The following is a 26,199-nucleotide window of genomic DNA, read 5'->3' as shown; positions in this document are numbered from 1 at the left end:
AATCTTCTGGTTACTCGCTGTTTTCAAAGACGTATTTTAATAGTTTCTTGTACTGGTTCTGTTGAGTTTTTGTTTGGCCATTTCCCACAAAGCAATAAACACACAACGATTTTTAAAACTTTGAGTTTAATTAATATTTATTTTCCAAAGTCATCCATCAGTTTGCGGTTGCTGTCGGCCTGCTGGGCCATCTGCTCGGCCCGGGCCATCTCCAGAACCTCCCTGAGCAGGTGGAAGGTCAGATCTAGAGAGATGGGGGGCTCATCAGACCTTTTCTCCTTCTCCTCCTCCTCTTCTTGGTGTTGACGCACCGTCTGAGGCTGCAGGAGGCGTTGAGTGAGCTGCAGCAGAACTGGATTTCCCAATGCCGATGAGGAAGGGAGGTTGGGAGCAGCACCTCCACCCAGCCGCAAGGAAAACTCCTCTCCAAGACGGAGGAGCAGCGGTCGAGGCAGGAGCAGGAGGCGGCGGCCTGTGGGGGTGATGGGGGGACGACAATCTGCGGAACCAGGAAGGAGGACGCTGAACAGAGCCATGACCCAGAGCAGCGCATTCAGCTTCATGTCCACCAACGTGTGATGCCTTCAAAGACGAGCTGAGGAAACTAAAGCATCAGCATCTACTAATCAACCCAGGAATTCAACAGCTGTGCCTTTTAAAATATACACAGGATAAAAATCCTATTTTAAAGAAACAGTTGTTTCTTTTTAAATATTTAGTTTTATTGTTACGTACTTGCAGTAGCTGTTAAACAAACACTCAACTCAGAATAAAGAGATAAAAAACACTGTTATTACTACATTTAAAAACATTAAAAAAAGAAAAGAAAATCATTTTCTTCTCTTACCTGATCGTCGTATGTCTCTGATCTCAAATCAAAGGGGAAAATATCAAAGACAGAGAGTTTCTGCCTTTTATAGCAAAGGGGGGCGGTGGTTCTGCGCATGCTCAGTGAGAATAGCACTGACAATGATCAAGCTGAGACATCGTTCATTTACACCATTTGTTTTTGATTGTATTTTTTTGTCCATTATCTTAGAAGTAAATGTTTTTATTTAGTTTGACCTAACATTGTTCATGAGGGTTTTCAGTGATGGCTACTTTTTGTCAAGGTATTTTTTTCAATGAACTTGAACCTGTTTGTTGTATATGGTTGAAGATGAAGAATACGAGGAGGAGAAGGATGAAGACGTGACCTTTTTCAGCCTGGCGTTGAAGTCACTCTGACCTTCATCAGTGGACATCACAGGAAAATGCTGTGACACTCGCTATGAAGATGTTTGTTTGTAAAAAGCAGAAAATAAACGAGAAATGATTTGTTTGTACTCAGTCTCTGATCCAACCCCAGGGTCCAACCGAGCCTTTAGCTCATCATCACAGGGTGGTTCTGACCCAAAGAACTCAGACAGGCTTTGACAACTGTTTTCTCTTTGGTTCTGACTTTGATTTCATTACACACAAATGGATTCTGTACTATTCTTGGTCCATCTCAGCCGAGTGAGTGAGTGAGTGAGTGAGTGAGTGAGTGAGTGAGTGAGTGAGTGAGTGAGTGAGTGAGTGAGTGAGTGAGTGAGTGAGTGTTAAATCGAACAATTTGATTTGATTTTAAATTGATTGCATTCAAAGTTCTGGGTTGTACCCTGCCTCTCGCCTTAAGGTAGCTGAAATAGGCTCCCCTCACCCCCCTATGGCAATAAGCAATATATCATTAAAAAACAGACTAATTAATCTACATTTCCTCTACTGCTCACATATATGTGTTTTTTTTATTTCCTGAAATATGTGACTAAACTTTCTGAGTTGACTATAAACAAACTCAGAGACCAACAAATGAGGAACTCGTCCAGCAGAGCTGAGATTCTGACCGTCTCCCGGAGGACGAAGTTCTGTCAGTCAGAGTCGGCCTGGCTTTAATTAAATGAGGTACTTGACAGAAAGCAGTACAATGAGGACGTGGAGCATTTTTCTTTTCAGTTAATTAGGCGTCTGAGGGCGTCAAGACGGCTCAGTTTAATTACAGTACAACAGAGAAGTGAATTATGAGGAATAGCCTCTATCTTGAAAGGGAGGCGAATGGATCCAGACCCACAGGGAAACAAAATAAAATACAGTAACAATCCTGAAGCAACTCTGAGTTTGTGAAAAGGTCGAGACGTCAGGATGCTGCAGCTCAAATCTTCTCAAATAAAACACAACTGCAAAACCAAAGATCAACAGACTGTGTGTATGTGTGACCTCTTTTGACCTTTTAGCTAAAGCTGAACGTAAAAGCGCTTCTAAAAAAGTAGAACATGCAAGATACAGTTTGCCAACACAAACTGTTCTGTACCTGTATTCTTGCTCATCTGTACTGCTGTTGTGAGAGGTAATTTCCCCACTGCGGGACTATTAAAGGTTTTCTTATTCTTATTCTTATTCTTATACAGTGCATGTACTCATATATAAAAATAAATACCCCGTATACATTTGGTGGCTTAACCATGGAAAACAAACCTTAACTTACAGTTAGACAATAATAATCAGACGGTGACAAGTCAGGTGAAAGTATTTTGACTAATTGAATAAATAATAAATAGATTTAATCCACTGCTGGACTGGTTTTATTTAGCATGTAAATGGACCCACTCATGGGGCTGGAGCTGTTGGGACCAGCAGCCTCCTTGTTGCGCTTCAGCCCTCTGGCCAGCTGGAGGCGCTTTTGTTTTCAGTCCTATCTTGCTGGATTGTCATTTCCTGTTTGTTTCCTCTTGTGTACTGTAATTAGATTCACCTGTGTTGAGTATTTAAGCATTAGGTTTTCTTCAGTTTTTGGTTGGTTTGTTGTTTGCATCATATGCTGTTCATGGTGATTCTTGTTTTTCTGTCTCAAGGTTTGTTTGTCTGTGTGTTTGTTCTGTGTTTGTTGCATGTTTAGCGTTTGATTATTTATAGAATAGATTTGACTCTTAGTTTTATGTTCATTTGTGTACATGCTAGGCAGTGATTTTTAGTTCCTGTTAAGCATTTAGCTACACATTTAGGTTTATTTGTTTCCTTGCTTTAGCAGCGCTGTGAAATAGTTATTATTTCTTGTTTGCCTTGTTCTTGTTTTTATCTTATTTGATGAAACCTAATTATTAAAATTGAACAATTGGGTTGTGACAATTGGGTGCTTCCTCGTGTCTCGTTTGTGGGCCTTAGCAGCCCAGGTCTGCCCCTTGCAGTGGGCAGTTTTCGAGTTTGTGTGATAGGGGAACTGACAGTGGGCCAACGACCTAAATCTGTAAATCTGCATTTCTGTAGGTTTGATGAGTCACCCCCCACACCCCCTCCATGCTGTCGCATCCTCTCTCCCAGACAACTGGACAATGCCCCACTCCCTTAGCCCTTCAAACCTAAGGCCCCTTACTTCACCCGACCACCTCACAGCTCAATGAAACCACTCACACTTCCTGTGTGGTATCAGTGCCTAAGACGAGGCACAATAAAGCCCCCAACAGCTTCAGGCCGGTGGCTCTGACATCACACTGGAGAGACTGGTTCTGCATCATCTGTGCCCCATGCTGAGTTTAAGCAATGGATCCGCTGCAGTTTGCCTACCAGTCTGGCATCGGAGTAGAGGACGCCATCATCCTTCCATCTTCTTTCACTTCCCTAGTGCCTTTAATACAATACAGCCGGAGCTCTTATACTGTATCTTAGATCTTATTTCTCTTAATTTAGAGTCAGCTGGTGTGGACATTTACCTAGCAGAGTGAGTACTGGACTACCTCACAAACCACCCTGTGTGAGATCTGTGTGTTTGATATCTGGACCTGCAGTGTGGGGGCCCCACAGGGCACTGTCCTGGCCCCCTTTCTCTTCACCCTCTACACTGCAGACTTCAGACACCGTAAATCTGAGTGTGTTTCGCAGAGGTTCTCTGACGATTATGCAATTGTTGGACTGATCACTGACGATGACAACGCAGAGTACAGAGGACAGACAGAACTTTGTGGACTGGTGTAAGCAGAACCACCTTGTAATCAATGCAGGAAAGACCAAGGAGATGCTAGTGGACTTCTGCAGATGTCAGTCTACACCCCCTCCAGTGAACATCCAGAAAGTGGACAACAGACTGGAATAACAACATGGACGCACTGTATAGGAAGGTGTGAGACAGATTCTACCTGCTGAGAAGACTGGGGTCTTTTGTGAGGGGGCCACTCCTGAAGACCTTCTATGACTCTGTGGAGGCATCAGCCATCCTGTACGTGAGGTCTAATGGAGCAGCAGCATCACAGTGATGACAGGAAGAGACTGGACAGGATCATCAACAAGTCCAGCTCTGTCCTGGGCTGCACTCTGGACACGGTGCAGGAGGTGGTGAGAGAAGGGTCCTGGCTGAACTCACATCCATCATGGACCAGGACTCTGAGCCACTGGAGGACTCACTGTCTGCTCTGGAGCAGCTTCAGCAGCAGATTGATCTACTCTCGCTGTGTGAAGGCCAGATATCCCAGAACTTTCCTCCTGCTGCTGTCAGACTGTACAATAAACATCTCTGCTATACACACTACATTATCAGGCTATTATACAAGGAACTTTAACTAACTGCAGCCACTTTAACACTGGTCACCTTGTCATGTCCATACACTGTAAATAATGTCATTTATTAATAGATTTCTGTGGAGATTATACCATTTTTATACCCTTTTGTATTTCTGTTCTATTTTGTTTTTGTTATTCAGTAAACCTACAATTCTGTGTTCATGCCTTTTTCTGTATTTCTGTGTACATATTCATTCTGCTAAACTATACCGCTGTTTCAACATGGTAATTTCCCCATGACGATGAAGAATTTTCTAATTTATTCTTCAGCAAATGTTTATTTGATAAAGCAGATCACAAATCACTACTGTATGAAAAGCACTTTGTGTTATAAAACACAATAAACAATGTATCTATGCATATGAATGTTTTTTTATATGCGTGTATGTACACACACCTTAATAATATAGGTATTAATATTAATTTAACAGTTACCAACAGTTCAGTAGTTATTTAGTTATAAATGTGTTTGGCGAAGGTGTATCTTTATTTATTTTCTGCTTAGATTTGTTTAATTTAATGTTTTTTATTGAAACCCGTTATTGAAATTATACAGGCGTGAAGTTTATTTTGAAACGAAAGTTTTCTTTTCGTTTCTTTTATTATGAAATGTGTGAGGGAAGAGGAGTTTCCTGTTGACCAGTTCGGTTCAGTTCGGTGTAATTTCAGCGGGTTTCTGTGGATCATGGCAGGACGGAACCGGGTGGTTCAGCTGCTCCGGCGGCTCGAGGCCGTGACGTAAGTTGAACCGAGCTTTAGGTGACGTCACTTCGGCGCCGAATGTGATCGTTTTGAAATTTGTTGTGGTAAAGGTTCGGTTCTGCTTCATGGTTCGCCGTGTGAACGCTGCAGGCTTGGTGTCCGTTCGGCCCACCGCGTGTTTCATTTGCTGTTACACATAAAACTTTATTGTTTCTCAATTCATAGATTCACAAAAAAAATACTTTATTAGTCCCTGAAGGAAACACTGAGGTCAAGATAGCCGCCATTCGCTCAGCCGTAAAAGCAAAAACTTCACCGATTTTTAATGGAGGTTAGTATTTAGATTCCTCCATATTTTCTGTGCAGAGAGATGTTCATGTGTGTCTCTGCAAAAGTCCCCTGAGAAACTGGGAAACCCTTCTCTCAGATCGAAAGAACCCAAAGGGAACCACAGATATGACTTAGCTGTTGTGACCAGCAGCCAGTTCATCTAGGGCTGAAAGTAGGTACATTAAAGTGTGGGATTCTGTCCCATTGTCCAGTAACAGACATTCTGTTCTGATCGAGTCAAACTCTCAAACAACCTGCGGTGGAAACAACGGGGTTCCGTCTAAACATTACTGCGGTTATGTAAGTGGGTTCACCTAAAGTAGGAGCCGTGCACTACATTACATCAGGTTCTGGTGCACTTACAGTGAGTTCTACTGTGAAGATGCAGGAACTATGTCACCATAACACTGGAAAGGTTAGTAACAACAGCTTGTGTTACTTCATGACCCATGGTGGACCTGACATGAGTCTAAAAGTCTGGCGTCCAGGTGACACTCTGGGTCAGGACAGCAGGTGCTACAGGTTCTGCTGTGCTGAAAATAAATGATGGACTTAAGTTTGTGTGTGAACAGGTGCAGATGTCCAGCTCACAGCAGCACCTTCCAGCAAGGTAACACACACACACACACACACACACACACACACACACACACACACACACACACACACACACACACACACACAGTGTAACTACAAGGACACACATACTGTTTTATCTTCTGCTTGCTAACCATCCCTCATTCCTCCTCCAGCTGCTTCCTCTGTCCATTCTACAGACTACGCTTTTGAGGTAATTTACTCAGGACTATTTACTCTACTATTGACCCATTTTTATGACTCATCAGCTGAGTGAGAAAAAAGATTCCTCCGTAGCTGCTGCTCCAAACTAGAGTTTGGTGCGCTGTAACCAACTAAGGTCCCTCCGTCAATGGTCATGTGACCACATGGAGGCTCGGCAGGTCATTCTGACCCCTAAGCTGTGAGCCGGTACCGACCTGGGTCATTTGTTGTCTTGTTTCTTTTGTGTCAGATGGCAAGTTCCAACTTACGATACGGAGAAGGAGTCAGCAGAGAGATCGGCATGGTAACAGGCATCACCTTCAACATCATCATCATCATCATCATCATCATCATCATCATCATCATCATCACACATAAAATTACAATCAGAACCTGGTTTCTTTAAACAGTCCTGGTTCTGATGCAGTTCATTAGTGGATCTATGGACTCAATTAAGTAAAGGTTACACAGATAAACCTGTAGTATGACCTTTGACCTTTATTCAGACGTTAGACACACAAAGTTCAGCAGTCAGGTCATAAACTTCACTTGAAGGAGCAGAAGCGTAAAAAGTGAACTGAGCTCAAACAGATATTTCAACTCACACATGTCAAACTGTTAAAGTGTGTTTGTTTGGTTTCTGGTTCCCCTGCAGGACCTCCAGAACCTTGGAGCCCGGAGCGTCTGCGTGATGACAGACAGGAACTTGTCCCGTCTGCCTCCAGTGGAAGTTGTCCTGGAATCACTGGAGCAGAGCGGAGTCGGGTTCAGCGTGTACGACAGCGTGCGGGTAGAGCCAACCGACACCAGGTGAGACGCAGGTTCTGGGAGCTTTAACCACCAGATCATGTTCTGACCCGTGCCGCGTGTGCGTTGCAGTTTTAAACACGCCATCTCATTTGCCAAGAGCGAATCATTCGATGCGTTTGTGGCTGTGGGGGGCGGCTCCGTCATTGACACCTGCAAAGCAGCAAACCTGTACGCCTGCCACCCCGATGCCGACTTCTTGGACTTTGTCAACGCTCCGATCGGACTGGGGAAGCCGGTCAGCAGGGTTCTGAAGCCACTCATTGCAGGTGACACGTGCACTCAGGTTACCACAGTAACCGCTGTAGACCACAAGGAGGTTAACTCACAGCTGAGTTAATAAACTGCAAATGCTTCATTTCACTTTAACTGTGTTGGTCCTGGTTCTGTTTATAGTTCCTACGACAGCTGGAACCGGCAGCGAGACCACCGGCGTTGCCATCTTTGACTTTGAGCCTCTTAAAGCAAAAACAGGTGAAGCATTTAAAGGTGTGGTGGAGATGACCTCAGAGTCTGTCTGGGTTGTGACAGGTCCACTCTGTCCAGGTATTGCCAGCAGAGCCCTCAGACCCGTACTGGGCATCGTGGACCCCAAGCACACACTGAGCATGCCTGAGAGAGTCGCCGCCAACAGTGGCTTCGACGTGCTCTGGTCAGTGTGTGCTGAACATCTGTGCAGTTTTCTGCAGTATAACTAAGACTTGGTTTCTAACCTTCAGTCACGCTCTGGAGTCGTACACCGCTTTGCCCTACAACCAGAGGAGGCCCCGTCCCCTCAACCCCCTCCACCGCCCCGCCTATCAGGGCAGCAACCCCATCAGCGACGTGTGGTCCCGCCAGGCCTTGCACGTGGTCGCCAAGTACATGAAACGGTGACGTTTGACCTGATGCCAAGAAAGTTTATTTGGGATTATCAAGGTTCATGCATTCATTCATTCCTTCATTCATTTATTCATTCCAGGGCTGTGCGGGATCCAGACGACCTAGAGGCCCGGTCTAACATGCACCTGGCGAGCGTGTTTGCTGGTATCGGCTTTGGAAATGCTGGAGTTCATCTGTGGTGAATGACAGATGGAGTTGTTTAGTTTGTGTGAACAATCAAACAACCTGGTGCTGTGGACAGAACCGTGTAGAAAACTAGTAAAAAGCTTTGATGACTCCTAGTTGGAAACCCAACACAAACAGCTGCCTTGTCTACTTACAGATACAGGTGTTCTGGTTCTGGTCCAGGCCTTGTACTAAATCACGGTGTCTGGTTCTTGCAGTCACGGGATGTCGTATCCTATCTCTGGAAATGTGAAGACACACTCAGCCAAGGGCTACAGCGTGGAGCACCCCCTGCTGGTGAGTGGGCACATCAACTGGGTCCAGACTGGACCTGGACCAAAAACACTGTTCTGTAGCAGGAGTATGCCTGTGTCCGCAGCCTCACGGTCTCTCAGTCATCCTCACATCCCCAGCCGTCTTCAACTTCACTGCTCCGATATGTCCAGAGCGCCACCTGGAGGCTGCAGAGATCCTCGGTACCAGTTCCCTGCTCACCCAGTTTAGTATAACATTGGATGCAGTGTAGTGCATTAACAGGCTGCTGTGTTCAGGTGCAGATACCCGGCGGGTAAAAAGGGAGGACGCTGGACCGGTTCTGGCCAACACACTGCGGCAGTTCCTGTTCGAGCTGCAGGTGGATGACGGACTGGGAGCTGTGGGATTCAGCAAAGATGACATCCCCACACTGGTAAAGGGAACCATCCCCCAGGTCTGTGCAAGACCCGTCGGCAGCGCTATACCATCTTCAGACCTGCTTTGATTCTAGTCAGTGTTTGTGTAAAGTTCTGCTCGGTTCTGTTTCCTGTGCTCAGGAGCGAGTGACCAAACTGTCCCCCCGGCAGCACACGGAGGACGACCTGGCCCAACTGTTCGAGGCCTCCATGAAGCTCTACTGAGGCTGCTCCTTCATTCACCCAATGATGAGTTACAGCTGCTGTTTGCTGTTTGGTCCTGTCTTCATATAAACGGCTTAAACTGGATTTAAACTGTGCGACTTATCTTTCCAAAACAAAGTCCACATCGACAGGTCTGGTCAAAGATGTGTGGCAGGGTTACTGGTCAGAACCAGGTTGAGTTTATTTGTTTCTGGTTTAATGGAAGTCAGGAACCACTGATATGAGGTGGATCTGATGTGTGACATGTTGAACTCATCACAGAGCACAGTGAACCTGCTCTAATGTCGGAGTCGACCGGTCAAGGCAGATGGCTGCCCACATCCAGCCTGGTTCTGCTGGGGGTTTCTTCCTCAGTAGAGGGAGTTTTTCCTCTCCACTGTTGCTGTCAAGTTGTAATTGAAGGCTTGCTGTATGTGGGATCTGTTGGATTTAGTTGTGTAAGGACTTAAACCTTACCTTGTAAAGTGTTTTGAGATAAGCTTGTTGTGATTTGGTGCTATATAAATAATATTTAATTTAATTTTATTGAACTGAGAGTCAATTAATTAATTAGTGCTTTACTCAGCAAAAAACCCATAAAATGCATTGTTCAAATCTGAAAACCCTTAAGTGATGAACTATTCATCAGTCTTTCAACTGTAATCATTCTCTAATCTTCTGCTTTATCAGAAATTAATCAGTAATTTAAAAATTCATTCTTAGGAATAAAACCTCTAGAAGCAGCAAAAATAATCTGCTGAGAAGAGGGATTTAATCCATTCAGTTGTGCACAGAGATCAACAAGGAAACTCTGACAGTAAAATAGTTTCTAACTCATTTCTATTTTAAATTCTGAACATGACTGTAAATGAACCCTGAACATTGTGGCGTCAGAATTTGCTCCGTGCAGTCAGAATGGTCAGGTCAGTTTGGTGTTTCTGGGTCTATTTGGTTCTCAGTCATCAAGTCAAGTCAGTAAAGTCCAAGGCAGGTGAATTGAGTTTGGGTCCAGATCCACAAATTGCATAGTTATAGGCCACGTTTCTGACCTGTTAAGTTAAACATGTTGTCCTCTATCCTTAAAGCCCGACTCGGAGGTTCTGAATCCCAGCTTCAAACAACAACTTGTTTGGGTCCATTTGGTTCTAGTGGGTCATCAAAACTGCTGCAGCTTGTCACCAGTGAAATGAACAGACTTTAAAATCATGTACTGGTAAAACCAAGACATTTATTTAAGACATGAAAATAACAATAGCATCAGTACATAAACAAAACAATGCAGTTCTGTTAAAAATATAAAAACATATGAAGGTCAGCCAGTAAAACTACAATAAATACAGATATATTTTTGCTAAAATACAATTAAAACTACATTAAAAGTGTGAAGATGTTTTGTGTTGCCTGCTAAATCAATCAATTAATAAAACCATCAGTTTGGATCTGATGACAACTCTGCAGTAAACAACTGTGAAATATGAAACTTGTGATGCAGAGACTGAAGCTTCTGAATAGTGGAGTCTTTGTCTGATTTGAAGTTAAAATTGGCACCTCTGAAACACAAACAGGAAACAGGATGTGCTCTAACTGTGACTGAGACGCGACTAAAATGGAACCCCTTAACCCCTAATGGAAGGTCTCCAATCGCACCACAGGTAAAAATCCACTGACCTCAGGCCCCTGGTCCCATCCGAGCCTTTCATCTGGACCTGGTCCTGCAGTGTCACCATCAAGGCTCCACGTAGAGTCGGGCCTGCTCTGTCAGAGTCAGCTGATCATCTGTTTTCCCCAACATCAACACTTGTAACTCGCCGCTCAGCTGTCAACACGACCAAGGCCAAACTAAACCCCAACTCCTGGTAGTTAATCTTATATCAAACTATCAGGACACGTACAAACAACATCACATAAATAGATCAGGTTGCGTGACCTTAGACTGTGCTGGTTCTCACCTCAAAGGGGCTCAGTCTATATGCAGGACAATCTGGAGAGTGCAGGTAGCTGATCTGCTGCTGACACCACCACACCTCAACCCGCTCCACCAATGGGAGACAGCCAAAGTTCTCACAGCCCAGGACAGAGCTGGACTCTTTGTGAACTTGCTGCAGGACTAAGCTGGACTCTCCCTGGACCTGTGAGGTGGAACTGGACTCTGTCTGGACCTGCAAGATGCAGTTCAGTAGACTCTCCCCATGAACCTGGAGGACAGAGATAAACAGGTTACATTTTCCATGTACAACGTGTCTGATGAATCCAGACCCGACCAGTTCTACAATTGGACTTGCTGTCAAAGTCTGTTCTAGACTGAGAGCTCTGTAGTGACTAATGAGACTGCCAGTGATAGTGGAAGTGGACTTCAGCTCCACTCTGAAGTAGAACTAATACATAGGGCCGTTTGTATTTCCACTCCGACCATGAGGGGTCTGAGGTGTCTCAGTGTAACCACTGACAGTTACTGGTTTGTGTCTCACCTCAGAGCTACTGCTACTTGACTGACTGTCAGGATGAAGGCTTAGCTCTTCCTGGGTCAGGTTCCTACTGGAACAAACCCACATCTGGAAATAAAAAAACGTCTTCATCCACACTTAATCTGCTCTCTGACATTAAGTCTATCCTCTCAGCTCTCTACAGTATTAACTGGACATGGATTCAAGCTGATAGGGGGCCACAAAGTGTATTTAGAACAGCTCCCTGTTAAACATTTTCCCACTCAACTGTCAGGACTGATGGATTGTTTTCAGCCTTTACGGATCCTGCTTTGACGCAGAGTCACCTTTGCTTTAGGGTGTGATGTTGTGAGACGATGCTTCCCTTTCATTGTAATGAAGTGTGTGTGTCCTGACCTTGTCCTGACTGTGCATCCTCAGAGGTGTTGGTGTCTGAGGAGCCGACTTCCACACTGATGCATTGTTCTCTCTGACCTCTGCTGGCTTCCTGAACACAATGACTCACTTGAGACACTGAGCTCAGTTTTTAACAGTTACCTAATAAGGATCCAAACATCATTTCATTCAAACTAACTAGTAAGTGAAGTATCTAATCCTCATCTAAGAGCACAGAATGTCTCCACGCAACCCTTATTTCACAAAATGACTCATCATTGAATCAGCACATAGTGTTGTAAAAACAGGCAGTCCCGTTTTTTGGCTGCGCTTAGAGTGGCAAGCTCTAAACCTCCATCACATACGTGAGACTGTTGCTGCATTGCAGACAGGCGTGATTGTGGATGCTGTTGGGGTTTTTGAGAGAACAGACGGGGGTGGAGGTGAGAGGCGGATGCTGCAGCTTCAGATCATCAACGCCGAATAGGCTGAAGAACTGAACACACAGAAAGGTTTCAGACGCACATCATTTGGAGCAGACAGGCTAGAACAGTGGGCTATGGTCCTTACCTCAGAGGGTGAAAAGGCCAGGGAGCCCTCCAGGTTGGTTCTGCTCCATGAGGAGCTGGACTTCATGAAGGCAGCTCCAGGCTCCACGAAGGCAGCTCCAGGCTCACCGCTGGCAAGCTGCTCCTTCATTTCTGCAACCTTGAGACCAACAGACACAGGGCAAGGTCACATGATGATGTTACTAAAATAAGTGAAGCGGTGTAAAATTGACAAGAAAATAAAATTTCATATTTCATAGACTCACATAGAAAACACATCAAATGTTTCAACCATGTTAAGAGAAATAAGATGGTGTTCAAATTATTGACAGCTGGGTTGGGTTGGAAGGGCCAAAGTTCTCTGAATGAACTTATTGCTGGTGATGGAAACTACCTGCACATTAGGTAGTTTCCATCTGACAGAGTGGATTATGGAATACCTCACAAACAGGCCTCAGTTTGTGAGAGCCAGGGACTGTATGTGTGACGCTTTGACCTGCAGTGTGGGGGCCCCACAGGGGACTGTACTGGCACCTTCCTCTTTACCCTCTATATGTCAGACTTCAGACACAACACGAACAGCTGTGTTCTGCAGAAGGTCTCTGATGACTCTGCGATTGTTAGACTGATCACAGATGATGCCGATCCAGAGTGCAACGACTTACTGACTTTGTGGACTTCTGCCAGCAGAACCACCTCCTGATCAACAATAAACTCACCCACTGCATCAGTGGCTGTGTAGAAAATTTCCCATGTGCAATATCTGTGCAAACTCTGTGGAATATCTATATACTTTATTTTTTTCTTTACTATATAATATGCAATGACCCCTCCCATTACTCCATACTCACTCTACCCACCTGTATATTGTTGTACTGTGTTAATTCTTGCTGCTGTATTTTCTTTTCTTCTCTGTATTGTGCTGTTGTGTGATGCAATTTTCCCACTGTGGGACTATTAAATGTTTTCTTATTCTTATTCTTGGTTTCTGCATTCCGATGAGAATGTCAGAGGACATTGACTCTTTTCATAAATCATATAAATAATGTAGATCATCTTTAGCAGTCTAACAGTGGACACAACAATGACAAAGAAACAACAACTGCTATTTGCACAGTAGTGATGAGAAGAAGCCTTTTGTTTATCTCCATTACGCTAATGTGGTAGAAACACATATCAGGCATAACATTTATGCCTATATACAAAACAAGTGATGAGGATTGTTGATATCAGGCTTCACTAAGTCTGATTTAAGGTTATATAAACAAGCAGCCGTTTGGCTGATGGCGGATGGAGGGTTAAAACCCTCTCCCAGAATTCCTTAGACCTGGCTGAGAGACACGACTCGTGTCGTGGACAGGATCACAAGCAACCGTTACTCTCCTGCATGAGATGTGACTGCCTTCAAATGATTTTGACCCACAGATAGGAATAAATTCAGAAACATTTATTTGAACTATATTACTACCTCTGTGTGAATTTGTCTCGACGAATTATCTGAGTCCAACAACTACACTAACAAATACAGCAGGAAATAAAACCATCCATTTTCAACTGCATTGTCTGGGGCAGGCAAATACAATATCCAAATATTTTAAGTTACAAATAATCAGTTTAGATTTAATAGTGTCTCACCTGTGTCGGCTCCAGCGGCGCCATCTGCTCACACAGGCTGAGTGAGGACTCAGCAAAGGAGAAGGTGCTTGGAACACAAAGGGAGCACAGCTGGGAGAGGCTGTGGTGGAGTCTGCTCTGAGCAATGGAGGTGCAGCTGGACGTGTCCTTCACACTGTTGAGACTGTGCACCTGTTGGTTGACAGGTCACCAACACTGTCACAGAGCTACTTTGTAAAGCATCTTGGAGTTACAGGTGGATAAAGAGCGGATGTTGACCTCCGAGATGTTGTCTGTCATGGAGAGTCCATATGCCCTTGATGCAGGTCTGGAGGCGTCGGAGGATGAGTTGGAGTTGTTTATGGACGTAGACAAGGTGCAGGAGGAGCTGTGAAGGTGTAGAACTTGCAGGTAGCCCTCTTTCTCCACCTTTCTCTTCAGAGTAGAGTTCCAGTGGTTTTTGATGGAGTTATCAGTCCTGGAAAAAAACAAAGCAAACTGTACTACAGTAGATCTACTGTCAGTAATTAATCATGTGTGTTAACCTCAGACACATAAAAATGTGCAAGGCAGATTTCCTGAAACTGAAACTAAATGAGTCTATCTCTGGATGATGCATACTCATTGTTTGAATGGCTACATTCAGAACCAGACAAAAAACTAAAACTATCAAATTACAATGGATTAACTTTTATACGTACTTAATATAAGATAAACACAATAAATCGTAGTTCCATCTTGTCCAGATGTTGACAGTTGAACCTTGACCCTAGAGCCGACCCCCTGGGTGCTTGTTGTCTCATTTGACTGTGCGTGTACCTGCCGGGCAGCAGCTTGGAGATGTCGGCCCAGCGGTTTCCCAGCAGCCTGTGGGCTTGACAGATAATGTAGTCCTCCTCCAGAGTCCAGCTGCTCTTCTTCACTTCGGGATTCAGGTGGTTGTGCCAGCGCTCGCGGCACTGCTTACCATTACGACTCTGCAGGTGTTTTGCGATGAGCGACCAGTGCTTCACTCCATATTTTTGGACCAATTGTATGACCTGCACAGGATGCAACATAAGTTAACATCAGCATCGCCAGCCACGTCACTTAGTCTGCACCACGATCAAGAGGCTTACCCTCTCGTCTTCCTCCTGAGTCCACGGGCCTTTGACCAGCTCTGGGTTCTTTATCTCCTGCCACCTCCGCTGGCAGTCGACATCTGACCTCCGACCCTGAGACAGAGATGGTGGAGTGTGACTTTCTTTGCAGTGTTTCTCACTCTTCTGTCCTGATGCTTAATGTGTCAGTGTTCTTCAGTGAATCATTGTACAAATCCATTTTAAATAATCAAATCAAATTCAAATTTGAACCTACATAATCAATGCCTATGCCTTCTTGTCAGTTTTATGACCCCTGATGATTCTCTTTATATTTCATTTACTTAATTAGGCATCTGCATTTCTTACCTTCTCTCAGAATAAAATGTCATTATGTTCTAATGAAAAGCAGTGTTCAGAAGCTACATACTTTGAAATGCAGAGAAACTGAAGACCAGCTGTTTGATCCAAGCTGCTTTACCAGTCTATAAAGCTTCTCATCCTAACGAGGAAAACAGAAGAAATGCAACAAAGTGGTAAACCTCTTAGTGTGAAACTCTGAACTCAAATTACAGCAAAGCTGATGAGGGCAAGCGCTGAAAACCATCAAAGATAAGAGCTCAAACCAATGAAAACAGGAACGTGAATGTGAAGGACTTGAACACACAGGATGAGTTAGCCCCTAAAGCTAGCACAGTGTTACCTCGTCTTTCTTCCATCCAGGTCTGTGTAGAGTGGCTCTGGATAATCGTGGTTTGTGGCCCTGTTGCCCTAAACAGGCACGAGTCTTTGTACTGAGACAGAACAGCAATGATTCAGCTTCATCACATTTATTTTACAAACGTGTGACTCCAGGTTCTAGTGACTCTTACTGTGCTCACATCCAGCTAAAGAAGAGAGCAAACTGAAAATCCAATGTAGTAGTTAACAGAATGTTTTGAATGTTCACATTATTTTTTCAACAGAGGCTTTACTTCTATGTCTTGAGTTGCATGTTTTGATCTCTGTGTTTGGTGGGAACACAGGCTTTAAGACAACGTTGCTGTATGTACTGCACCTAAAGATTGTCTACTGGAGGAGCTATCACTCAGCTACCACTAAAACAGAGCCAGAACAATCATCAGCTGTTGCTAGTTTAAGTACGAATGCTCAGAAACTCAAAAGGAGCTTTTAGCTTAGAATCACAACCGACAGAGTGTAAAGCAGTAGCTGTAAGCTATCTGCAGCTCAGTCCGTTTGATAGTATTATAACACTACGAGCAGACAACCAGAGCTGGACACAGGCCTGACGTGTCTGTCTGAGCTGGCTGATCATGGATCTGACAGGCGTGTGCATGAGCGCTCACCTGGACCTTCGGCTCATCCTGCTCATCACTGCTGCTGGCGCTGACACTGATCCTCTGCAGAAGAAAACTAACTTTTTACTTAGCTTGTGTGGTTAGTTAGCTTGTTAGTCTCTTAGCTGTTGCTCAGGAGGGCAGAGCAGACATTGACCAATTGTTATACCAATCATTCAAGTCTGCTGTCAAATGATACATTTTAATTTACCGTAAATACATTACAGCAGCATCAACACAGGTCCCTCATTAGTCACTGTAAGCTGTAAGCAGATACTGATTGAGCATCCTTGGTACTCAAAGGGCCAGCAACTAGTGTAGAGGTAGTCAATCATTAGTAACAGATTTTACTACAGCGCTGACATTAACTACGTGTGTGGATAATGCTGAGGACAGTGAGAGCGTTAGCAGAATATAGTTTATATGGTACTATATTTGTACTGCAGGTAGTGCTGCTGTCACTAAGTAAATCTAACTGCATCTCAGAAAACTGAGCGTGTTTCATCTGTCATGAGTAAAACTACAAAATCGACCGTTTTGTAGTTCTCGCTAACGCCAGGCTAGGCTAGCTTATTTTGCGCACCTGGAAGCTAACGTCCGGTAACGGACAAGAGGCGACGTTTATCAGAAAACAAACTCCTATAAACTAGTACCGTTCGTGGGGAGACGTCCGTCTTCCTCGCCCGGTACCGGGTACCGATGTCTATCGGTGTTAAACCGCAGATTGCCCGAATTTACCGGTGACCGTTGGTGGTGGTGCAGGGTCAAACGGCTCGTGACGAGCCACAGCGGAACCGCTGTGATTGGACCGATGTCTTGTTGACGTCATTCAAAGACTAGTCCCGCTTAAAATGTCCCGTTACTGTTTGTGTATTTATGAAATCGATGGATTTGACGCTGAGCTACAGGTCTTATGGCTGAGTCCTTTACTGTGAAGGTCTGGTACGAGAGCAATCGGTTTAACACTAGAACTACTGGGTTTTCTAAATATACCCATTCCCACTAGAAGGTGGTCAAATGATCTGCTCGGCTAGCTGAGACCCTGAATCATCTGTGAACAGCTGCCTTTGTTAGGTAAAGAGGGCCATCACTGACGCACTCTAGGTGGTGGGTTGCGTGGGCTTGCTGACCCTGCTCCTGTCTGCAAGGCTGCACAGTTCCTATGAGTCTAAGAGTGACATCCACTGTTACAATGTTCAACCGCTATGTGCTTGGATTTACAACGTGAAAGGACGAGTGTCATTGTTACGGTCTCACCGAAGGAAGCAATAAGATATCATCATCAATAATACAATAAGACAGTTTTAGATCCTTCTCAAATGTGGCGAAGCTTTGTTTATTTACAAAAAAAACTAGTTCAAATATTGTTTGCACTGTAACGTCATCAAAAATTACAGAAAAGATGACAGTACACTCATCAAGTTTTAACAAATGTGGAATAAAAAATATAAACAGAAAACGCTTGAAAACGTTTTTTATATTCCGTTTATTTCGTTATTACTGCTTTCACCTGTAACACATAAAGTCATTGTAGAGCTACAACCATGTTCCTACAAAGTTAACCAGATGTTTATTTCGTTATTCCCTCTTTCATGTCCGTCTGTTGAATGAAAGTGGGCGTGGCCATCCACGTAACAGAGCAGGGACACTGGGGGAAGGGGAAACGCTCATCAACACGCAGGACAAAGATCTGCGTTTCTCTGCTGCTACAGCCTCGGCTGCGTTGGGTTGTTAGTGTCCCTTTCACCTCTACTACATGAAATGTGTTCCTGCTAAGTTGATCTTGAGCTGCTATCAGAATCGTTTTTATTCGCCAGGTTTGAACAGGGCAAACATTATTTTTATTTACAAAAAAATTAAAACGTTCACATGTGATTTGCCCGCTTTGATGTAGACAAAATTCTTGAAAGCGTTTTACATTACATCCCGTTTATTTCGTTATCCCCACTTTCATATCTGTCTGATAAATAAAAGTGGGCGGGGCTATCAGTCCCGTAGCAAAGGTAAGCGCTGACTGTGGGGGCTGGGCGCATCAACATACAGGACAAAGACCTGTGTTCCTCTGCCACAGCCTCCTCTTTCAGCCTGTTGCTTTGGGCCGTTATTCCCCCACTTACTGGAGCCACATGTTGACAAAGTTGACCAGCCGCTTTCATGTAGACACCAAACTCTATAAAGCATTTTACTTTACATTCCGTTTATTTCGTTATTAATATACATGTAATTGCAAATGCTGCTCTGAGCTCTTTTACTTTGATGAGTTTTGTGTCTACATGAAAGCGGGCAGAACAACGTCCATGCGTGTGTCACGCAGAAAGCGGCTGGTGAACCTCTTGGGAACATGGCTGTAGCTCTGCAATGACTTTATGTGGTACAGGTGAAAGGGAAAATAACGAAATAAACGGAAAAATAAAACAGAAACGCTTTCAAGCGTTTTCTGTTTAAATTTTTTATTGCACATTTGTTAAAACTAGATGGGTGTACTGTCTTTTTTCCTAATTCTTAGTGACGTTACAGTGCAAAGCGTATGGGATTTTTTTGTAAATAAAAATAATTAAATAAACGGAATATAAAACGGAAACGTTTCAAGCGTTTTCTGTTTATATTTTGTAAATAAAAATAAACCCGGTGAATAAAAACGATTCTGAAAGCAGCTGATCAACTTCGTAGGAACACATTTCATATGGTACAGGTGAAAGGGACACTAACAACCCAACGCAGCCGAGGCTGCAGCAGCAGAGAAACGCAGATCTTTGTCCTGCGTGTTGATGCGCGTTCCCCTCCCCCAGTGTCACCGCTCTGGGACGTGGATGGCCACGCCCACTTTCATTCACCAGACGGACATGAAAGAGGAAATAACGAAATAAACAGCTGGTTAACTTTGTAGGAACATGGCTGTAGCTCTGCAATGACTTTATGTGGTACAGGTGAAAGGAGTAATAACCAAATAAACGGAATATAAAACGGAAACGCTTTCAAGCGTTTTCTGTTCACCCAAACTAGATGGGTGTACTGTCATCTTTTCAGTAATTTTTAGCATTTGCATGTTGTTGTAAATGAATAACGAAATTAACAAAATCTACGTTTAAAAAAACTGTGAAGAGTTCCGTGTCTACATGAAAGCGGGCAGAACAACGTCCGTCTATGACTCACTGCCAAAAGCGGCTGGTGAAACATGGCTGTAGCTCTGCAATGACTTATTATGTGGTACTGGTGAAAGGGGAAATAACGAAATAAATGGAATATAAAACCGAAACGCTTTCAAGCGTTTTTTGGTTTATATTATATTTTTAATTGCACATTTGTTAAAACTAGATGGGTGAGCGGTGTACTGTCGTCTTTTCTGCAATTTTTAGTAACGTTACAGTGAAATAATGTGTGAACTTTATTTAGTTTTTTTGTAAATAAGCAAAGAAGCAAAACTGTCTTATTGTATTGTTGATATTTTTCATTGCTTCCTTCGGTGAGACCGCAACAATGACACTCGTCCTTTCACGTTGTAAATCCAAGCACATAGCGGTTGAACATTGTAACAGTGGATGTCACTCATAGACTCATAGGAACCTGAGTAGGAACCCTGCTCTGCCTTGCAGGCAGCAGCAGGGTCAGCGAGCCCAGGCGTCCAACCCCACAGAGTGCGTCGGTGATGGCCCTCTTTACGTAACAAAAGCGGCTCTTGGCAGGGTGCCAGCTGGAGCGTGGCGGACAAGTGATCACCCAGCCGTAGTTAGGGGTATATGTAAAGGTGTACGTCCCTTAGTAGTTCTAGTGTTAAATCGGTTGCACCTTTATCGTCCTTCTCCTCTGGCGAAGAGCAGAGAAATGTGTGACATAAAAAGGTGCTTCTCAGTCGTGATTCTGACTGGGCTCCAGTAGCAGGAACATGTCTGTGCTTGGCTTCGGGGCCTGCAGAACTTCTGAAGATGTTGAGACTCTTCGTTATGGAAACTGGTGACTCAGGTTCTGTGGTAACGTGACAACCACTATGGAACATCTATGGTGCTTTAATTTGTGCAGCTCAGGAGGAAACGTGCGTGTGTTCACACCAGCTGTCACACATCTACCCACAAACTGCAGGTGTGACGTACAGACCCGTGAGAGCCCTCACACTAAGAACAGACTGCCCGACAGGCATCGTAAAGCTTCATCTGGAAACCTCCTCGGTGTCATGTGGTTCTGAAGTCTTTGCTGGCTACTTGTGTGTGTGCAACAATGATCGGTACCGTGCTTCTGCTGTGCTTCCTCTTCAGTTGGATCCGGCCTGTAGATGCCAGAATGGTACGTGATCATGGGAACCCGCATCAACCAGATGTTGTCTGAGTAAAGACGGATCAGTGCTGTGTTCAGTGCTTTTACTCATCATTAGCCGTATTCAAGCACATTCTTTAGCTTCTCTAGCCTCAAAAGTTAAAGTTCAAAAACTCAGACCTTGCACATTGAGGCTTCATGTATTTGGTCATCTGATCTGCTTTTTCTTTTGTGTTTGATGGACACATTGTGTGTATAGTTTGTAGAAATTGTGGATCTGTTGAGTGACATTTTGCACATTTCCTGTCTTCATTCTTTCGTACCTTACTGTTTCTGTGGCTGCTGTAACGGAGGGAGTTTCATGTCTGATGCGTCCAATGACCCTTCTCTCTGCCGTTGTCTCAGGTCCATTTGGACCCTGGCGTCCGTGGCGCTGAAAAGGCCGTCCAGCTGAGCCTGGCCAAGGACTCTGTGGACGACATGTTCTTTGGTTGCAGTGCAGCAATGACTGAGCTGGTTAAGAACACGCTGTTTAAAAAAGAAAACAAAGGAATGTTTGCAGACGTCTGGAAAGGAGCTGAAGCGTGTGCAGTGAAGAACCTGAAGAAGAGAAAGGCAGAAGACGAAGCCTTGACCAAGCAGCACATGCAGGCCATCTGTGCATACACGTCTGACGAAGACGGAGACTTTTACAACACGTTCAACCAAGCTCTCAGGAGAAACATGAAGAATTATGGAGCTGGCTTCCCCTTTCACACCTTGTACTTCTGGCTGACATCAGCTGTTCAGCTTCTCAACAACAATAAGAAGTGCCACACGACGTTCCGCAGAACCAACCTGGACTTCACTGGGAAGGTCAGTGGGGAAGTGAGGTTCGGATCCTTTGCATCCAGCTCCTATAAACCCACCCTGGTGGACTTTGGTAATAAGACCTGCTTCAGGATTCGGACGTGTTTGGGTGCGTCCCTGAGGAGCTTCTCTGTGGTGAAGGAGGAGGAAGAGGTTCTGATTGCTCCCTACGAGATTTTCAAGATCACTGCGAAAAAGAAAGGTTGTGATGTGCCAGAACTGGTGGGATGTCGGGTCGTCTACATGCTGCAGAGTGTCGGACTTCTCAGTAACCTGAACTGTAAGCTTGTGAACGCTGTGACAGAACACACCGAAGGTCTCAGTGATCACGGTTCTGTCAGCGATTTCTTTGGCCAAACTTTATGAATGAGTAAATGTGGCCTTCAACAAAACAAAGTTGTGGATTAGATCTTGGTGAGATAAGATAAGATAGACTTTATTCATCCCACAATGGGAAATTCTTTTGTCCGCAGCAGCAAGGAGGCGTTAAATAGGACAAACAGTACAGCAGTAAGGAGAACAGGAAATAGAACAGATGGCAGCAGTATTAACTATACAAGAAAAAATTAAAAACTAATCAAGTAAGTGAAAAATCTTTATTAAAAAAATCAAGTAAAATTTCCATATTGCACGACAACGATAATATAATCAGTGAATACCAGAGTATGAAAACAATGACAGAACAGAAGCAACAACAGACAACAAACAACAATGGAATTCACCGTGTGGGTACAGTTGTGTGTCACTGCAGTGCTGTGTTGTGTGACGTCTGTGGGAGCAGTGACCTGCAGCAGCTCCTTCCTGCCTGTGGCTGTAACAGTGTGGTGCTGAAGGAGCTGCTCAGAGCCTCCGTGTGGTGCAGGGGTGGAGGTGTTCTCCATGATGGATGTTAGTTCACCAGCATCCTTCTGTCCTCCACCTCCTCCATGGACAGAGTGCAGCCCAGGACAGAGCCGGCTTTTCTGAACCAGTGTTGAGTCTCTTCCTGTCTCTGCCTGCACTGCCCCCAACCAGCACACAGCTCCATACAGGACTACTGAGGCCACCACAGTGTCATAAGTCCTTAGCAGCTGTCTGCACACACCACAGGACCTCAGTCTCCTCAGCAGGTGGAGGCCACTCGGGCTCTTCTTATACAGAGTCTGTGTTGTTTGACCAGTCCAGTTTATTGTTGAGGTGAACACCCAGGTATTTAACAACAGTTCCCACAGTCTCACTGTCTGAGCCCTGGATGTTCACTGGTGTGTGGTGGAGGGGACCTCCTGAAGCACTAACTCCTTCGTTTTGCGCAGGTGACTGAGGTCAATCCTCTCTGTGGCACTCACTTTTGACCTGCTTGTTCCTGGCAGCTCGTGTGTGCCGGGTTTGTCTCATATCTCAACATTCGTCTCGTCATTTCTGAACTGGCTTTTGGTCTTCATGCTCTGCAGACAGACACAACCTGAGCTGCAAGTATTGCACACGTGCATCGCTTGCAGGTGCAGAAATACGCTCTGAATTTGACACGTTTGGCCACAGACATGTGAACTGAGTTGTCTGATTGAAGCACTTGGTGCGAAGCTCTGCTCTTCATTAGCTGATGAGTTTGGTGCCGGTGTTTCTGAATAACCTGCTTTAGGTGATGCCTGGTTGCTGAGCGGTGACATGCTGCGGCTGTGGTTCCTCCTCTGCTGAATGCTGCCTGTAGAGGCCACGATGAGGAGTGACCCACAACTCGCTGTGTGGTGGATGAGGAACAGACACAGTCAGATGATGTTAAAGCTGTTTAATATAATGTAACATGTTATGTGTCCCTGTGTTCACAGGTAATTTTTTTTTGTCCAGCAGTTTAACAAGCAGCATATGCTATGCTGAATGCCATATTGTGATGGACAGCTTTGCTTTAACAAGAGGGGTATATATAAAATATATATACTCTTCTTGATTTATGGTTTATTTAATAGTTGATTTAGCTAATCCCAAATATGTGTGATGTTGCTCTGTTGGTGAACAGGTTGGGTTCCTGCTTTAGGGTGTGTATGCGGGAGGGGGGGTTGCAACCAGCTGCTGAAACCAAGCAAATCTGTTAAGTAAAGAATCGGTGCAAAATAAATAAGAAGCAGGGATGTACCATAGGCAAACACATTCATAACTAAACAACTGTTGTACTGTGGTTTACCTTGGAGATTAATACTAATACCAATAATAGTGTTAAGGTATGTGCACATACTCATACAAACATATATCATACACATACACATATGCATTGTTATACATATCCCATACAACACCACAATTTCCATATTCACACATTATTGATTTTGGTAGTGATAAGTATCAGTAATACTTACAGTTGGATTTGGAAAGTGTCCCACTACAAGGTTAGTAGAGCTGTAGCTTAACATTATTCACCCAAAGGCTGAGGCAGACGTAGGTGCATGAACAATGCCACTAGTGAAAGCCAGGGTGATGGATGAGCTCGGCCACTACGCCATCCAACAAGCAGAGGATAGAATGCTAGCAGCCAGGGAGCCCACACACCTTCAGTTCAGGAGGGCAGGTGTTGGACCCAAGCCGCCCACACAGAGCCCCCCACAGAGCTGCAGCAGCCACAGAGACAGCACCCGAGGCCAGAGTGGGCCACTGTGGGTCAACGCTGTCCGCCCCATGAGAACCAGGGGCAAACACTCCCCCCGGCGGGAGGGTCGGCCTGAAAGAGTGGAGCCCGAGGACCCACGGTCCCTACGGAACCCACCAGGAGATGCCCCCGCGCCCAGAGTGGGGCCCACCCCCATTCACAGGTGAATGAGCCCCTCCCGCTCCACGTGGTGAACGCCGATGTGGACGACATGTACGTGGGCTATAAAGTGAACATGAGCCAACTGGTAAAGATGTTTTGATGCGTAACTGAATAAACTCTCTTGAGATCCACATTCATCTGAATATCTCTGTACCTTTTTCTTTAATGCTCATTTTTTAATTCAATTTTATTTATATAGTGCCAATTCACAATTATAACAATAATAGTGTTAAAGTATGTGCACACACTTATACAAACATATACATATATCATATACATACACATACACACATACATTGTTATACATAATCTCATAATACTTAATAATAGCCATGACATACAACATCACAACTTCCATATTCACACATTACGGATATTCATGATTATTAGTACCAGTAATACTTACTTACTCACTTTCATGCAAACATTTGTTTTTGTGCGTACTTTCTGTGTCATAACTGACCTGATGAACTGCACCATGAAGCGGGATGAAAGAGGTCACGCATGAATGCATCAGCATTATGGAGCATGTCTTCAACCAGAGCCTCAAGCTGAGGGTGGTACCACGGCTCTGGAAGACTTCCTGTGTGGTACCAGTGCCCAAGACAACGCACCCTAAAGACCTCAACAACTTCAGGCCGGTGGCTCTGACACCACACCTCATGAAGACACTGGAGAGACTGGTTCTACATCAACTGCGCTGCATGGTGAGCTCAGCAATGGATCTGCTGCAGTTTGCCTACCAGTCTGGCATCGGAGTAAAGGACGCCATCATCTTCCTGCTCCATCGTTCCCTGGCCCACCTTGGGAAGCCTGACAGCACTGTGAGGATTCTGTTCTTCGACTTCTCCAGTGCCTTTAATACCATACAGCCGGCTCTCTTAAGGGACAAATTGGAGTCAGCTGGCGTGGACAGTTACCTGACAGTGGATACTGGACCACCTCACAAACCGTCCCAAGTTTGTGAGGGTCTGGGACTGCGTGTCGGACACTCTGACCTGCAGTGTGGGAGCCCCACAGGGGACTGTCCCGGCCCCCTTCGTCTTCACCCTCTACACTGCAGACTTCAGACACAACTCATCTGGCTGTGTTCTGCAGAAGTTCTCTGACGACTCTGCAATTGTTGGACTTATTACTGACGATGATGACGCAGAGTACAGAGAACTGACACTGTGGTGGCGTCAGCCATCCTGTACAGTGTGGTCTGCTGGAGCAGCAGCATCACAGAGAGGGAGAGGAAGAAGCTGGATCAGGTCATTAAGAAGTCCAGCTCTGTCCTGGGCTGCACTCTGGAGTCAGTGAGGGAGGTGGGAGACAGAAGAGTTCTGGCAAAATTCACATCCATGCTGGACCACGAGTCCCACCCACTGCAGGACACACTGTCTGCCCTGGAGAGCAGACTCAGTGACAGACTGATTCACCCTCGCTGTGGGAAGGAGAGATTCTGCAGGTCTTTCCTTCCTGCTTCTGTCAAACTTTATAACAAACAATTATAACATGGTGCACATTTCTACCACACTGGCCCACACACGCTACATCTCTAGGGCAATTGCACCAGTCACTTTAATATCTTACTCACTTTGTTTGGTGCAGTCACCTTATTTCATTGTGTGCATAATGTTGATAACCTGTGGAGTTCCAAGTTCTAATTTCTTATAATTATTGTGTTATTATTATTATTATTATGCTATTTCCTCTGTATTTATGTCTATATGTCTTTGTGATGTTGCAACATGGTAATTTCCTCATTGCGGGACAATGAAGGTATTCTATTCTATGAGTAGACTGCAAAATAAAAAACACATCAGCGGAACCA

At 44.7% G+C, this 26,199-nt stretch overlaps 4 protein-coding genes across 11 annotated transcripts; 2 read left to right on the top strand and 2 right to left on the bottom strand.

The window, feature by feature from the left end:
- Positions 1 to 15: 15 nt before the first annotated feature.
- Positions 16 to 874, bottom strand: LOC114844503 (corticoliberin-like). Its single transcript, XM_029131927.3, has 2 exons — positions 848 to 874; positions 16 to 604 (listed from the first exon to the last, which is right to left on the bottom strand). The coding sequence occupies exon 2, from the start codon at positions 561 to 563 to the stop codon at positions 138 to 140; it is 426 nt and encodes a 141-aa protein (XP_028987760.1). The 5' UTR covers positions 564 to 604; positions 848 to 874; the 3' UTR covers positions 16 to 137.
- Positions 875 to 5,172: 4,298 nt separating this feature from the next.
- adhfe1 (alcohol dehydrogenase iron containing 1) lies at positions 5,173 to 9,215 on the top strand. 2 transcript variants are annotated; one of them, XM_029133001.3, is made up of 14 exons: positions 5,173 to 5,307; positions 6,174 to 6,211; positions 6,354 to 6,391; positions 6,632 to 6,685; positions 7,037 to 7,191; positions 7,261 to 7,457; positions 7,585 to 7,662; positions 7,735 to 7,840; positions 7,908 to 8,060; positions 8,150 to 8,248; positions 8,454 to 8,532; positions 8,615 to 8,711; positions 8,787 to 8,944; positions 9,048 to 9,215. In XM_029133001.3, exons 1-14 carry the CDS (start codon positions 5,174 to 5,176, stop codon positions 9,129 to 9,131), a joined length of 1,470 nt encoding a protein of 489 aa, XP_028988834.1. In that variant the 5' UTR covers position 5,173; the 3' UTR covers positions 9,132 to 9,215. The 2 variants fall into 2 exon arrangements, with proteins under 2 accessions (XP_028988834.1, XP_028988835.1); XM_029133002.3 differs by lacking the exon at positions 5,173 to 5,307 and adding an exon at positions 5,487 to 5,602.
- Positions 9,216 to 10,318: 1,103 nt separating this feature from the next.
- On the bottom strand, positions 10,319 to 17,302 carry LOC114845008 (transcriptional activator Myb-like). 5 transcript variants are annotated; one of them, XM_029132730.3, is made up of 15 exons: positions 17,161 to 17,302; positions 16,517 to 16,570; positions 15,874 to 15,964; positions 15,601 to 15,672; positions 15,210 to 15,305; positions 14,911 to 15,131; positions 14,371 to 14,569; positions 14,113 to 14,283; positions 12,500 to 12,637; positions 12,295 to 12,425; positions 11,951 to 12,041; positions 11,579 to 11,662; positions 11,060 to 11,305; positions 10,779 to 10,926; positions 10,319 to 10,660 (listed from the first exon to the last, which is right to left on the bottom strand). In XM_029132730.3, the coding sequence occupies exons 2-14, from the start codon at positions 16,540 to 16,542 to the stop codon at positions 10,837 to 10,839; spliced, it is 1,656 nt and encodes a 551-aa protein (XP_028988563.1). In that variant the 5' UTR covers positions 16,543 to 16,570; positions 17,161 to 17,302; the 3' UTR covers positions 10,319 to 10,660; positions 10,779 to 10,836. The 5 variants fall into 5 exon arrangements, with proteins under 5 accessions (XP_028988563.1, XP_028988566.1, XP_028988564.1 ...); XM_029132733.3 differs by having other exon boundaries at positions 10,779 to 10,886; XM_029132731.3 differs by having other exon boundaries at positions 16,517 to 16,583; positions 17,161 to 17,294.
- A 26-nt stretch (positions 17,303 to 17,328) lies between these two features.
- Positions 17,329 to 26,188, top strand: LOC114845009 (ecto-ADP-ribosyltransferase 5-like). Of its 3 annotated transcripts, XR_008693074.1 has the most exons (4): positions 17,329 to 17,464; positions 20,277 to 20,785; positions 21,161 to 24,468; positions 24,868 to 26,188. XR_008693074.1 is itself a non-coding variant. In XM_029132735.3 (3 exons), the coding sequence occupies exons 2-3, from the start codon at positions 20,720 to 20,722 to the stop codon at positions 21,968 to 21,970; spliced, it is 876 nt and encodes a 291-aa protein (XP_028988568.1). In that variant the 5' UTR covers positions 17,329 to 17,464; positions 20,277 to 20,719; the 3' UTR covers positions 21,971 to 24,740. The 3 variants fall into 3 exon arrangements, 2 of the variants coding, with proteins under 2 accessions (XP_028988568.1, XP_055359833.1); XM_029132735.3 differs by lacking the exon at positions 24,868 to 26,188 and having other exon boundaries at positions 21,161 to 24,740; XM_055503858.1 differs by lacking the exons at positions 17,329 to 17,464; positions 20,277 to 20,785 and having other exon boundaries at positions 21,966 to 24,384.
- The last annotated feature ends 11 nt before the right edge of the window (positions 26,189 to 26,199 follow it).

The sequence above is a fragment of the Betta splendens genome, chromosome 17 (genome assembly GCF_900634795.4).
Source record: "Betta splendens chromosome 17, fBetSpl5.4, whole genome shotgun sequence".
Taxonomy (NCBI): domain Eukaryota; kingdom Metazoa; phylum Chordata; class Actinopteri; order Anabantiformes; family Osphronemidae; genus Betta; species Betta splendens.
This window is presented reverse-complemented; position numbering and strand designations above follow the sequence as displayed.

What these genes read in the sequence shown, in the direction of transcription:
- LOC114844503 (XM_029131927.3), bottom strand. Translation starts at nt 563, where the DNA reads ATGAAGCTGAATGCGCTGCTCTGGGTCATGGCTCTGTTCAGCGTCCTC.
- adhfe1 (XM_029133001.3), top strand. Translation starts at nt 5,174, where the DNA reads ATGAAATGTGTGAGGGAAGAGGAGTTTCCTGTTGACCAGTTCGGTTCA. An exon ending in CAGCAGCACCTTCCAGCAAG is followed by an intron (nt 6,212 to 6,353) that starts GTAACACACACA and finishes TTCCTCCTCCAG; the next exon opens with CTGCTTCCTCTGTCCATTCT. An exon ending in AGTGGCTTCGACGTGCTCTG is followed by an intron (nt 7,841 to 7,907) that starts GTCAGTGTGTGC and finishes TCTAACCTTCAG; the next exon opens with TCACGCTCTGGAGTCGTACA.
- LOC114845008 (XM_029132730.3), bottom strand. Translation starts at nt 16,542, where the DNA reads ATGAGCAGGATGAGCCGAAGGTCCAG. An exon ending in TGACAGACAACATCTCGGAG is followed by an intron (nt 14,284 to 14,370) that starts GTCAACATCCGC and finishes GTCAACCAACAG; the next exon opens with GTGCACAGTCTCAACAGTGT. An exon ending in CAAGTAGCAGTAGCTCTGAG is followed by an intron (nt 11,306 to 11,578) that starts GTGAGACACAAA and finishes TCTGTCCTCCAG; the next exon opens with GTTCATGGGGAGAGTCTACT.
- LOC114845009 (XM_055503858.1), top strand. Translation starts at nt 24,029, where the DNA reads ATGCCACTAGTGAAAGCCAGGGTGATGGATGAGCTCGGCCACTACGCC. An exon ending in GGGCCCACCCCCATTCACAG is followed by an intron (nt 24,385 to 24,867) that starts GTGAATGAGCCC and finishes TGCACCATGAAG; the next exon opens with CGGGATGAAAGAGGTCACGC.